Source organism: Cyanistes caeruleus, chromosome 11 (assembly GCF_971803275.1).
Source record: "Cyanistes caeruleus chromosome 11, bCyaCae1.hap1.1, whole genome shotgun sequence".
NCBI classification, from domain to species: Eukaryota; Metazoa; Chordata; class Aves; order Passeriformes; family Paridae; genus Cyanistes; species Cyanistes caeruleus.
In genome coordinates, this window is record NC_141711.1 from 5,682,017 (window position 1) to 5,696,525 (window position 14,509).

The 14,509-nt window shown below is 46.1% G+C and overlaps 1 protein-coding gene across 3 annotated transcripts in view; it reads right to left on the bottom strand.

Moving 5' to 3' along the window:
• Positions 1-14,509, bottom strand: part of LOC111934983 (monocarboxylate transporter 2-like) — a 41,157-nt gene that overhangs the window by 23,541 nt on the left and 3,107 nt on the right. Inside the window, exons 3-5 of one of the 3 annotated variants that reach the window (XM_086845804.1) lie at positions 14,245-14,465; positions 10,856-11,111; positions 10,368-10,625 (exon numbers count right to left, since the gene is read on the bottom strand). In XM_086845804.1, coding sequence (XP_086701930.1) covers positions 10,368-10,584 — 217 coding nt within the window. In that variant the 5' untranslated portion in view covers positions 10,585-10,625; positions 10,856-11,111; positions 14,245-14,465. Of the gene's footprint in view, positions 1-219; positions 468-1,163; positions 1,236-10,367; positions 10,626-10,855; positions 11,112-13,844; positions 13,927-14,244; positions 14,466-14,509 lie in introns of those variants that run through there. The other 2 variants (XM_023935164.2, XM_086845805.1) reach the window with 2 other exon arrangements.

Here is a 14,509-nt window from a genome sequence, read left to right on the forward strand (position 1 = left end):
GAGTTTTCATAGGTAATCTTCTGATTTCTGGGTAGGAGCCCCTCAGGCTCCACATATGACTTGGCTGCCTAAACAAATATCTGGAAACACGATCAGAAAGTAAATCTGTGGATGGTGCCCGTGCAGATGGACACTGTGGCTGCTCTTCCTCTACTCTGGCCCAGGGTGGGGATTTTTGGCACATTCCTGCTCCTACAGCCCAGGTGCAGGGTCACTCACCTGCACCGTACGTCGTGGCCAGCATGATGGAGGAGACCCACGCGATCTCGCTATAGGATGTGCCAAAGAAATCCTGGATTTCTTTGAAGAAGATGGCCAAGCCTTTGGGGAAGGCATAGGCGAAGCCGATGGAAACGAAGGCGCCGAAAACCACCACCCACCCCCAGCCACCGTCCGGCGGGCCGGGGGCTCGCCCTGCCTCGGGGGGGGCTGGCATAGCCGGGTGGGCTCACGCTCCCCAGGGAGCCCTGGAATACAAAGGGTGGGGTTGGGGGGTCAGTCCTGGGATGCTGCTCCCCTGGACCCCAGTTCTGAGATTCTGCTCCTTTGGACCTCCAGTCCCGGGATGCTGCTCCTCCAGACCCCAGTTCTGGAATGCTGCTCCTCAAACATCCTGAGATGCTGCTCCCCTGGACCCCCAGTGCCAGAATGCTGCTCCTCCAGACCCCAGTTCTGGAATGCTGCGCCTCAAACATCCTGAGATGCTGCTCCCCTGGACCCCCAGTGCCAGGATGCTGCTCCTCCAGACCCCAGTTCTGGAATGCTGCTCCTCAAACATCCTGAGATGCTGCTCCCCTGGACCCCCAGTCCCGGGATGCTGCTCCTCCAGACCCCAGTTCTAAGATACTGCTCCCTTGGACCCCAGTTCTGATATTCTGCTCCTTTGGACCCCCAATTCCGGGATGCTGCTCCCCTGGACCCCAGTTCTGATATTCTGCTCCCCTGGACCCCCAATCCCGGGATGCTCCTCCCTTGGACCCCAGTTCTGAGATGCTGTTCCCCTGGACCCCTCGTCCCAAGATACTGCTCCCCACATCCGTAGTCCTGCGATTCTGCTCCCCTGGCCCCCAGTCCCGGGATGCCGCTCCTCCAGACCCCAGATCTGAGTTTCTGCTCCCCTGGCCCCCAGTCCCGGGTTCCCCCTGCCCTCCTGCCCCCGTCACCTCCGTCCAGGCGAGTCCCGTGTGCCGGGGCAGAAATGCCACGTGTAAGTGGGGAAAAGCAGAAACTGCGGCTCCGAGCCGCTGCTCCGCCCCGCCGCTGCCTGCCGAGCCCCCGGGACACCCTGGGACACGGTGGGACACAGCTGGGACACTGTGGGACACTGCTGGGACACGGTGGGACACTGCTGGGACACCCTGGGACACGGTGGGACACTGCTGGGACACCTTGGGACACTGCTGGGACACCTTGGGACATGGTGGGACACTGCTGGGACACCCTGGGACACTGCTGGGACACCTCGGGACATGGTGGGACACTGCTGGGACACCCTGGGACACGGTGGGACACTGCTGGGACACCCTGGGACATGGTGGGACACTGCTGGGACACCTCGGGACACTGCTGGGACACTGGCAGGACCCAGCTGCGGAGCCAGGCCCGGGGGACATGCTCCCAACCTCCCTGGCAGGCACATCCCTCGCTGCAGCACCCTGTCCCCTCGCGTTCCATCACCAGCACCCCCCGCGGGCATTAATTAAACCACCCGCAGTTACTTAAATGCAAATTGTTCATTTTTACTTCCCCTGTGCTTCCACCTGCATCCCTCCTCTTTCCCGTGCTAAATCCCAGCTCTTTTCTCCTCCATTCCAAGTTGTTTGCTGCTGTCCTGCCCCTGGACCACATCATCGTTAAAAAAATTAAAAAATTAAAAAAAAAGAGAGTGATATTTTTACACGGGTGGATGCTGATAGGACAAGAGGGAACAGTTTTAAACTGCAAGAGGGGAGACCTAGATTAGATATTGGGAGCAAATTCTTCACTGTGAGCGTGACAGGGCATTGGCACAGGTTACCCAGAGAACCTGTGGATGCCCCATCCTTGGAAATGTTCAAGGACGGGGATTGGAGCAACCTGGGATAGGGGAAAGTGGCAGGGGAGTTAGAACAGCATGGGCTCTGAAGTCCCTTCCAACCCAGTCCAGAATTCTATGATTCCCTGATCATTGCAGACTTCTGGCCCCTGCTCACGCTCACCAGTTTGCTGTGTATTCTAGTTTTCACATGGAGCTCTGGTTGGGAAAACATGAAGCAGTGTTTGCTCTGGCTGGGAAGGTGCAGTTTCAGCACAGACCTTTTATCTTGGGCAACCTTGCCTCCCCCTGGCTGAGCTAACAGCCCTGTCCGTGCCCCATTTCCCTACTTGCACCATGAAGCAACTGAGAGGGGGAAAAAATCAGGGCCTTGCTCTGCTGTAATCTGGCACAGTTAATCTGGAGCTTTAAAATCTCCTCATAACACAACTGTAAGATGTTTTATTACTGCCATTTCTTTCTTCCTATAAAACTGAGTAAACTCAAAATGACCAGAAACCTTTACTCTCAGCATGACGATTTGGAGAGTTTTATTTCGGTACAGCCCTGACCCTTTATGCTGTGAGGATACCAGCATTCAGCTGTCCCAGCAGCTACTTTCTGTGTTCTGTTAAAAAACAAAAATAAGATCAAAACAGAATAAACACACCTAAAACTGAGCTTGACATATCCTTAGCAGCAGCATGGAAGGTGGGAGGACAGACAGAAAGCCCAGGGAGCAGAGGAATGAAGAAGCAGGTACAACTTCAGCCGAGGAAGCTGCAACAACTCTCAGCTGGAAGATGAGAATTTCCTTCTCCAGAGCTCCTGAATTGTGTGTCATGCTAAAGAATGGCCCCTGCAGCCAGCCCCAGCAGGGCACCTCTGGGTAAACTTCCACACAAACTCGTGGCAAACTCAAAACTAGAGCAGGAAACCAGTTGCAGCAGGTGATGTTGGGGGCAAACAAATGATTTCTAAAGATGTCTAAATGTGGTAATTGTTTGCACTGCTGTTGCTGCTCTGAGGAGAAGCTCACAAGCAAAGCAGAACAGCCCGAGGGCAGAGGGTGGGACTGACACTGAAATCCTGGGCTCACTGGGTCAGAAAGGACCTCCTAGCAATTTGGGAGTCTTGGGCTCCTCTCAGAGCAGCTGTCTGTGCTCTCCACTCATGTCAGGACCTCTCCTGGGACCAGGCTCTGCTTTCTCATCCACTGACAGCAGACACTTCCTGGAGGGCAGGTTTTTTAATTTGCTGGCAAGCAGCAACAAAATTGATTAAAATTGCAAAATGCCCTTTGAAATGACTCATTTCCCTATCACGGTATTCCATGTAAATAAGTGTCTGCCATTGTAATTCCCAGTGCTCTGCTCCAGAGCTGTTCAAATAAGAGTGGCACGCCAGGAAAAGGAGCAAAGCAGAATCTGAAACTCTTCCTCTCCTCCCACTGTCCAACCTTCACAAAGATTGCTGTGACAGTTCCCAGGTCATCATTTTTTAATCAAATGAACTAACAGCTTTTACTTATTGAAGCCCAAGGTTTGATGAGCAACATTTAAAATCATAGAATCACAAAATGGCTTGGGAGGGCAGGGACACATTCCACCAGACCACACTGTTCCAAGCCCCATCCAACCTGGACTTGAACATTTCCAGAGGAGAGGCAGACACAGTTTCCCCAGGCAACATATGCCAGGGCCTCACTCCACCCATATAATGGAGCACATAAGCTCCCCCCAAAAAAGTGACTAATGAGGACAACTTGAGTGTTTTTTCTTGTCTTGGAAAAAGAAAAAGAAAACAGGATTGGGGAAAAACCCCTGGGCCCCCTCAAGAATCAAAAATATTTCTATTTATTTTCAGTGAACCACTTGGGTATTTGGAAATAATTTTATTCAATGCCTTTTATGCAAAGTAGTTTGTAGCAGCCAAAGGTAAGAGCTGCATCTCTATAATTCCAACAGAGTTTTTCCTTCATTGAATCTTTGCAAGTCAATTAAAGCCTTTAGAAACTGCTTCCACATTAAATAAAAAAATCCATCCTCTGCTGCTTGAAAACAGCATCTGGTAAATGCCAAAAGAGGTACCTCTGCACTTCTTTAAAGGGCCTTCAGTGGCACACCCCATTTCTTAAAACTGCTCTATTGTCATGTTCCATTTGATCATAAAATGCAGCAGCAGTGAAATCCCATCCATAACCACAGTTAAAATGGAGCTCCTGAATTAATGGATGAGAATATAGGCAGAAATTTTCTGCAAAACCAAAGGGATGTGATATCATCACTGGATGATGAGAATTCCCTTCTCCAGAAATGTTAAATTGGGTGCCATTCTAAAGAACATCCCCTGCAGTTGCCTTGTGTGACCTGTTTTAGGAGAGAGACATCCCAGTCCTCAAAAACCAGGCCCATTTATTAATGATAATAATATAAATTCCTAATAAATTCCTATAAATTCCTAATAAAATTCTGAACTTTTTCCAAGGGATCAACCCATACAGACACAGAGTAATACTTCAGAGTAGATTTCAAGTCACCAAAATTCTTGGCTCTGGACTCCAAGCAATGCCACCACAAAAGACTGGTTGTGGGACAAAGCATCTCTTCCCTTCCCAGTGAGCACAGTTACCCTTGTACCTTGTGCTCTCCCCACCACTGAGCATGACCAGGCTGATAAAACACATTCCTCAGTGTTTAGCCACAAGACTCCAGCTTTCAGGGATTTACCACTAATATTTTCATGCCTGTGTTTTTAATTAAAGGGAACCTAACTCTGTCTGGTGGCTCCTGAGCAGCAGGAGGGGTGCAGGCATCACCTGAGCAGCATGTTCCAAGTGGCATCAAACATGATCAGTCCACATCCCCTGACATCTCTGTGGCTATTTGGAGGGGGGGAACTTTAATTTCCATGCAGCCTCTTTGCTGCTGTGTGAGAGGTTCTGCTGCAGGCAGAGCCACCTGTCCCTCACCCCCTGCACCTGGTGAGGGGGTGACACTGCCCAGAGCCAAGTGACATCAGTGCTGCCACCAAAACCACCAGGGACACTGGCAGAGCCCTCCTGGCTTTGTTTTTCACTGAGTAATATGGTTTACAAGGGGGTCAAGGAGAGGTCAAAATAGAAAGTTATGAAATGTCAAACTTGCATTTTGCTAAACCCCGGTATTAATAGCATGAAGTGCAGACAGGCAGAGAGATTCATGACATGAAATAAGCTTCTCCAGAGCCAGGAAACCTCTCAGACAGCCCCAACCCTGTGTCTGTGCCATCAAACCATCAGCTAGGTGCATGAAGCATCTCTGCAGGATGTGATGGTTTCCTGGAGAAAATAGAATAAACCAAGCAGTAACATCACTTCTTCTGTTTTTCCCCTTGTTGCAGGAGTTTAATCAGCAGCTCAAACCAAAACATTCTTGATGGTAAAAAGATGGTGACAATTAATCTAGATCTAATAACTGGAATGTTTTCACTGGGGAATTAAAACAAATTAGTCTTTTGCTATTGCATCTTTGTCTCATTTACATTTTAATCCCAGAAGGATCTTCCTCTGTTATATTTGGAAAATGACTGCATAGAAAGGAAAAAAACAACATGGTTGAAGAGCTCAGAGATGCATCAAGAATTTAGCTATTAACTTTTATGGTAGAAATCTGGTAATGGCAAGTCCTAAATGGCTGAAAATGAGGAGAAATACTGTGTTTTTTTCCAAACACTGCTGAATGCAGAGCCTAAAGGCATTTAAGATTGTGCACACAAAGACAGGCAAACAAACAGGAGGGCAGGAGGTTGTGTTGAAGGTGTAATTACACATTAGCCAGAGCACAGCAGGTCACTCTTTCATTTGTACTAAAGTAGAGGGGACTCCACTGGTGACAGTGTGTGCAGAGGGAAACCTCTGCCTTCCCCACCCTGTGGCTCTCCAGCTCCAGGCTCAAGCCTTGTGCTGTGAGGTTTTACTACAGGATAACGAGTCCATACATTTTTGGTCGAGGTAAGCACATAATGAATAAAGACTCTGTAGTGTTGCCAAAGTAGAATCAGTGTGGTACCAAACTTATCCCAGCCTGTCTTACCCACCTAGCCTGCCTGTGATTTATGGTGGAAATATTGTGAGGGTTCCCTTATTCCCTTCAGTGAAGAGGAACCAGGTTGGCAAAGATCTGCAGCCAAGAGTGCCAAAACTAATCTGATGAATTGTGACACATCTGGCCCCTCCACAGGCACCATCTCCAAGGCATGGCCCTCAGCAGCTGTGGCACATCTGGGTCCAGAAAACCCTCTGCTGTCTCCAGCTCACTTCCAAGTAAACTCTCAAGCAGCTGTCAACAGGGCAGGAAAAGGATCAGCTGCCTCAAGAGTACTTCATCAAGCTGGAGAGCTTTAGACCTCATTAAACCCTCATGATGTTTGAGAGAGGAGAGATGTTACAGGATCACCATGAGAAGTGATTCCCACTCCAGAGCAGCACAAACCCACACAATGTTGACTGAGCCTCAGCTGAGGGTCAGTGCCCTGGGGACAGGGGGATGTCACAGCAGTTTCCAAGTAATCTCTGGAACACCACTGTTTGCAGATCATAGTACTCCTAGCCATTACATAATGCAGGCAAGTTCCAAAAAAATTAACCCCACCTCACACAAGTTTTAAGATAATGGAGAGGTATTCAATTATAAGTACATAAAAATAGCATCAAGAAGCAGCTGGGGCTTTGGTATGGGTTTTGGCTGCCCACCAAATAAAATTGTGACAAATGATTGTAACTCCACAAGGTATCTCCTCTAGACATGAGTTTCCCCAGGAAATCTCTCTCCAGGGCTGCAGTGTTTAGGGCTGCTGTTTGCTGCATGTTTGTAGAACACCTTTGATCTGCTTCAAGGACAAGGAATGGTCCGAGCAGTCTCAGCTGGCACCACACAATGCTTGTCACCAGCGAGGCTCTGGGCACTGAGAGAGAGCAGGTGAGAAGCAGGACAACAGGACCATGTCTGCAGCTCCTTGGAACACAACCAGCTCCTCCTGGTGGGGTGGAGGAAAGCCAGGAAATTCTTCATTACCCTTGAGATTCAGTAAAAAGCTGGGATATGGAAACAAGAGACAGAAATAAAGCTGGCAGGAGCTGAGATCACACATCACAGGGTGCAGAGAGCTGTGTGTAACATCCCTGTGCCCTTAACAGGGCGTGATGCAACACACAGGATTGCTGGGATAAACTCAGCCAGGCTCCTGGGCCTGAATTCTCTGTGCTGCTTTGCCCTTCTGGCTGACCATTGTCCAGAAGATCAAGCATTAACTTCCAAGGTCTGACACAGAGAGTTCTTGAGGAACTTGCTGAACTTCTGACACTGTACATCCCTGTTACCCCACAAGAACAGGAGGAGGAGGTTTTTTGGTCCAAGTGTAGTGTTTACTCCAGCCTGCTGTGATCCCAGGCTTACAGACTGACCTTCCCAAGAGCCCCCCAAGTTCCACAGAAATGACTCCTTGTAAGACATGCTTCAAAGGGGGATCCAGGTAACGTTTACAGGGCACTCCACTACTTCCCATTCCTGAAGACCTCTGGGTGAAGCCCCCCCTTCCCAAAATGCTTGAGGCTGAAATTTGCCAGGCTTCTAGTGCTACCATTCAGCAGGTCAAACTCAGCAGCTGAAAGATGAAATCCTGGCTCCACTAAAGGTGATGGCAAGATGCCTGATGACTTCAGTGCAGTCCAGGCTTTACCCAAAAATTATATTTAATGTTTGTTGAAGCTTTGCTTTTTTTTTTTTTTCTATTTACTCTAGTGCAGGCTGTCCTAAACAGCTGTTTTTTATATAGATAGCTGCAGCTTTTCTGAATATGCACAATAAAAGCTGGGGTTTGAAGGGAACCCCTGCATTCCTTCAACCACTCTGGGCAGGCTTTGGTGGTGCTTTCCTCCTTCCTCAAACACAGCATGCAGCTTCACTGGATGCCACAGAATTGCTGTAGGCTTATGCTGCTATAGCTGAAAGGTAGATCAAACTGAGTATTCAATTACTTATGCATTCAAAGGTATTTATTCCCCGAGATGAAACTCCTAAATCTGTTATTATTGCCATTCCCTCTTCTATTACTATTAGCATGCTGCTGCTTTCAGATCTATGAGATGTCAGCACCAGTTACTGGCAGCAAAACTGAAAGATGAGAACATGACAGGGAAATGTTCAGAATTATGAATCATGTGCAAAAACAGATGAGACACTTGATCTTCCTTAATTCTAGAAGAGTACACAGGGATTTTTCCTTCAGGTTTATATTTTTCCAAGATCTATTTCAGATGCTGCAGTGATTTAAAAGCTGAGTGAGGTGAAAAGCAACAGGTACTGTCTGGGGGACAAACCCTCAGAGAGGAAAGGTGCTCTTGGAGCAATGAACAGAGATGTTTGTGAAAGGGACAGGACCCCCTACCAGCACTGAGTTCTTGGCCCAAAGTCTGAGTGAATATAAATGCAGTGCTGAAAAGGAAAGTCAACGTGATTCACAGCATCTCAAGTTTTCCTGCTTGTGCTGCACCCTTCCTTCCTTCTGTTACAGGTGACATCTGGGAAACTCAGGCACTTGCACACACAGCTGTAGTTTATAATAACAGCTCTGCAGCAAGATGGTGTCCTAAAAGTCTGGATTTAAAGATGGGAAGATCAGTGGTGAAGCCACAAGTCTGGTACAGTAATAGCTTCTTCCTCCATCAATACTGTAGCCAGAAGTTCCCTTGCTGTCCTCTCTTTCCATCCAGATGTCAAGGGCCCTCGCTCAGGGATTGTGGAGAATAAAAAGCCAGAAATCCCAACCACTCTGAGACATGTTCAGTGTCTGGTGCTCGGTGTCAGACATCCAGCTTCCAGAGGGCCCTGAGCAGCCACCCTAAGGAAATGAACCTCTAAATGAATCTCTCTTCAGTCTCTCCCTCTGTCAGCCCTTCTCAGCTCCTGACACAAAACCACCAGAGCCAAACAGCAGCCAGAGGATACACAGCCATTGTTTCATGGGGAAGTCAGTGTTCAGTAGAGCAGCTGATTTATTCCCCCAGGAAGTGAACCCTTCTGTCCATCTGCAGTAGAGAGTACAGCCCAAAGAGCCCAGGGAATCTGCCTCACTGATGGTCTGATCCACTCCAGCCAGACCTGAAAAGGCTCTTTCTGCAGGCAGCTCATCCCTCACACCTCTCTGGTCACACACATCTCCTTCCACCTTAATCCATCCCACACCAACTCCTTTATTTATTGCCATGTAAAACCAGTTCCTAAAGTACACGGTGTACTGTGACAATGTGCCTTCTGTACCCAGGGTGTATCCCTGATCCTTGCAATGAGGGACCCAGGAAGCCTCCAAACCACCCTGTCCTGAAGGCAAGAGGGTACCAAGAAGATCCCTCCCTCTACAAAATGTTTTGTAATAATCTGCCCCAAAGAGTGTCAGTGACTTTTTTTAGGAAGAATACAGGTTTGGGTAGATGTGAGGCTGCTCACACTTGGGTGGCTATTTTTGTGTTCTTAAGAGTTAATCCTTTTACCTTTCACCCTTACAAAACCAGCTCAGAACCGCCAGGATCTGCTAAGAGCCCAGGAATAACTGCACCTCACAGGCATCAGCAGCCTAAACCAGATGATCTCTACTAACCATTAACAGCAAGATTAACCAGCTACTCAGATCAAAGTAGCAGACTGATAACCTGGAGACATCCCCCAGGGAACACCCATTTGATTATTTTGTTATAAGGATAGTAAATACCTTCCCACAACAGCAACTTTTGCATCCAAAGGTACAGGGACCCAGTGAGCATTTTAATTTGAAGAAACTGGTGAATGTATTTGTTCTTTTAGGAAGATTCTGCAGAGAAAAGTCTAAAACATCACCCCTTATTTATTTGAAGCAAGATTTTAGCAACAGATTTAGGGAAAAATATATTTAAATGCTGTCTCAAGATATACATGCACATATTCCATGTCTGTACGTCAGCAAGTCTTGGGGTTTGAGTTTCAGTGGCTTCTTGCAATCATGAGTACAAGTTGCACATTTTGGTTTCAAAAGGAGAGACAAGAATAGGAACAGAACAAAAGACCAAGTATACTGAAATAACTGCCCAGACTCACATAATTCCAAACCTTCCCTCTCCCATGCATAGCAAGGATTTCTGATGAAAAAAATAATTGATGACTTCATATATATTGGCAATAAAAAACTCAGCACTACTAGTTTTCTCACTTCTCATGAAAACAGAAAGCCAGACTTAGAGTTAGCACTTTCCAGGAATTTCTCAAAGAAATACATTCTCCCCTTTTGGTGTAGAGATGAGATATTCTCTTTCCAAAGGAAGACACAGCCTTGCTTCACTTACCTCCTCCGTAGGTGGTAGCACACATGATGGATGTTGTCCAGGCAATCTGGCTGTAGGAGATGTTGAAAACAGCCTGGATCTCTTTAAAGTAGATTGTAAAAGCTTTAGGAAAGGTAAATGCAAACCCAATTGAGATGGAGGCTCCGAACACCACTGCCCAGCCCCATCCACCATCAGGGGGGACATAGCCCAGGTCTGAAAGGACTGGAGGAGCCATGGTCAGGGCAGATTCCAGAGCAAACCCTTCTTCCTGGTGTCCTGCAGAGCAGAGGAGATGTGTGTTGTACAGAATGATCATAACATGTGGTCAGGCATCATTTTAAAGCACATTAAAATAATTTAGAGGTACAAAGAATCACCCACTCTTGAAGCCTTAATCCTTTTGCTGCCTTTTAACAGTTCTATTGTTCAATTCTAACACAACCAAGATCACCCTTCCCTCTCCAATAACCCTGTCCAGATCTTCCACTTGTATTTTAAATACATACCCTCAAAATACTCCTATGGCCTCCATGTCCAGGAACAGATCTCAGTCCCAGATGAAGTCAGTGCCTCCACTTTCTGTTCTCCACCTCATCCAGCCTGTGGCTCTGTGTCCCACCTTGGGAGATGGCTTCTGGAGGTTACTCCTGTCACAGTCCCTCTGGAGAGAACCCAGCGCTGTGGCTGCACCTTTTTTAGGGTGAATCCTTCATTGTGTGCTTTTCAGATGTGGGTGGAAGTCCTTATGATTTCAGGTTATTCCTGATGAAAAGAATAATCCCCATGATGTAAGCAGCAGGTGAACAGCCCCACAGTGGGCCCAGCTCCCCTGTTCTGCAGGGGGACAGGGCTCTTCCAGCTGTTGCTTTCCTCAAACCAACAACCACACTGAGAAAATGCTTGCAAAGGGGCTGAAGTTCCTTCCTACTTATGGGCAGCAATTCCACTCCTGCCTGATGCCTGCCAGGTTACCAGATTATGCTCAGGAACAACACAGATCAAAGAGGGCATTCACTTTTTTGCATTCTTCCCATTTTCCCTAGTCATTAAAATAAAATGAGGATAAAAAGAAAAATAAGTAAAACATACATGTCTTTTCTGAGAATCTTTCAGATACATCAGGGATGAGTTTTAGAATCCCTTTGCAAAATAGTCAGACCTCCACTGAAAACTTTTAGTCCTCACCTGAAAAATAATTTTTGATTTTTGTTCTTGTCATAGCCTTTCTTCACTGTCTTTTTTTTTACTAGAGACCAAGACCATTCATCTCCATTTAGTTTTAATTGAAGGAAATTTATGTAAGCTCATGTTCAGTGCTCTAAAGGCATCACTGCTGGTTCTGGAGGTCCTCAAAGGGTGAGAGGTTACACTGGAAGAGGATCACCACACACCTGACATCCTCACCCTGATCCCTGGGCATCCACTCACAGCCTCTGGAGTCATGGTCAGTTCCAGTCTAACAGAACAGAGCCTGCTCCACACACAGCTCCAGGATCTTATCCTCTGAGACCCACGAGAGGATTCACTGCCACTTACACAGAATCACTTACACAGAATGGTTTGGGCTGGAAGGGACCTTAAGGATCACCCAGCTCCAGCCCCTTTTCAAGGATTTCACTGGAACATGAGAGGAACTCGACTGTAACTAGAAAAATCTCAGGGCTTCCTGAGATTTTCTTGCTGTTTCAAGAGATGCCCAAGTCTTTTACGATAAAATGATAAATAATAAGAAAAATAGCATGTTACACTATGAGGGATGTTCTCTTTTGATTTCAGGATCAAGCAAGACTGTACTTGTGAAGTTTCTCTTGCTCTGATATTAGGCAACAAAGCAGTCTGATAGATATTCATGAAACATTATTTTTCCCTTACAGGTATCCACAGTATATGGAACATTCTGATGGAGAGTCTGTTATACCCCATCAACTAAGTCTTCCCGTAAAAAAAAATAATTTTCTTTTAGAATTACATTAACCATACTTTATGTTGGGTGGGATTTTAAAAGGAAAACCCAAGTTAAAAAGTAATAGTGGTGATGTTGGAATGCCTGTTGAAGTTTAAGAGATCTTATTACTAATCAAACTGCATTTCATTGCACTGCTTCTTTCATTTATGGTTATTCTACTCAGTTTAGGCCATCAAAATATTATGGATAATACCAAGCTCCCAAAACTACTGACATATACTAGTGGTTCTGAAATTAGGCAAAATAAAACTGATTAAGGGGTGGTTAGAGTGAGGACACATTTCCTTATTTAACATTATTTTTGGTATTCACAATCTACCAAAATTAGGATATGCAAAATTCTCAAGCCCCTCAAATTCAAATTTTTTTGGCAGTCCTTTAAGAAGGTTGAGCCTGAACTTTCTATATGGGATTAAAAAGAAAGGTTATTTTTTATTGTCAATTCTAAAACTATAACCAATTTTATACCACCTTTAGAAGACTTACATGATGAATATAGTTGTACATTTAATTAGATCTTTTGTTTAATGAGAGATATATTGAGAAGACATTAGCATAAAATCAGATTATGGTATCAGATCATTGTCCAGCTTTTCTATATCAAGGCAAATTAATAGAGAAAACCAAAGAGAGGAACCAAAGTTAAATGAAAATGTACTGTACAGTCAAAAAAATAAAAATCACACCAGATGACTCTTACTTCCTCGACTGTGAAACAAGGCTTCCAGAAGAGGATTTAGGGGAAAACAATTTTGGGATTATAAAATTTGGGATTATTTTTAGTGGGTTTAATAGCCTGAGCAATCAGCAGGCAGTGATGTGATACAGTCCCAGTCTCCCATGGTTTGTGAGACATCAGCACTAAGGAGGGCCCAGGATCATTCTCCCATGGGCATTACCCCTTCTGTTACCACCCTCTTAACCACAACTTCATAGTTTTAAAGCATGAGTTGTCTTTGTCTGGCACAGATCTACTTGTCAGCTCTCTCATTTTGCCCCTATTTCCTTTTTGTGAAGTTAAAAGTCTGGATGTGCCATTTCTCCACTTACCACTCCCCTTAGGCTTCCTGCTTAATTCCTGTTAATTTATTTAGACTTATTCTTTAGACAGGTATTCTGGATCTTTTCAAGACTATTCTTCAATCCTCTTCAGGAATGTCAGGCCACTAACCACTTGGAAATAAAGGAATTCCAGACCTCTTTCACAGTCAAAGCCCTTACATCTCAATCCAGTTGATATTTACCATCTTCTTTCCTTGATTTATTGAACTACTGTCTTTTGGAACTGCCACATACAATCACAATCTTCATTCTGTAACCGAGATCAGCTGGGGACTACTCTTGCATTGTACAGTTATTTTTCTACACCACTCATTTTATTTGGTTTGGGCTGTGTTTTTTTTGCTAAATGAGAGCACCATGAAAAATCAAACCTGAATCTAATGAAGCTTCTCCTGCTGATCCAAGGACTCCATGGGGCCAAGATTCCCTCAACCCAGGCATGCCAGCACACACAAACACTCACTGACCGCTGTCCAAGGGGCTGCTCCCTGTGTGGCCGAGGCAGGCACCGCTCCAGCTCCCATCCCTTGGGAATGCCGGCTCCTGCCCCCACTGGAGCCACCTGCTCGCTTTTAAAGCCCTCTGCTGACCCCATGGCCCACCCCAGACACAGCTGAGATCAAAGGTTGAGATCAGAGGCTCTACTCTCAGAGGTAAAGCCTTCCTGTAGCTTGGAACACCACCTGAACACCCAAATGTATCTCACATTAACTCCTCTTGGTCACCCTTCATCTGCCCTGGAAAAAAATCCAGGGCAAACTCTCCATTCCCTGTGCTTGGAATGCTGGCATGTCTCAGCTCCCTGTGAGTGTTGATAAATTATTTGTCAGGTATCGCTTTTCCCTGTACATATTAACTTATTCTTGCCTTGCACTGTGTTTTTGCAGGCTCTGCTCCCACTCTCATCCAGGGAAACTTGCACAGGGAGGTTTTTGCCCATCCTGGTACAGGCATCCTCTTCTTTTGCCTGAAGTTCTCCTGCTTGACTTCTTCTTTTGATTCCCAAAATCCTGTGTCAGATTGATTTCACCCAAGGAATGAAGGAGTTGACAAGCCACAGCAACACTTATCAAGGAGTAAATGTAACCCTGGAGTGAGGGGAAAAGATACAGAAAATTCCTGAATGTTTTAC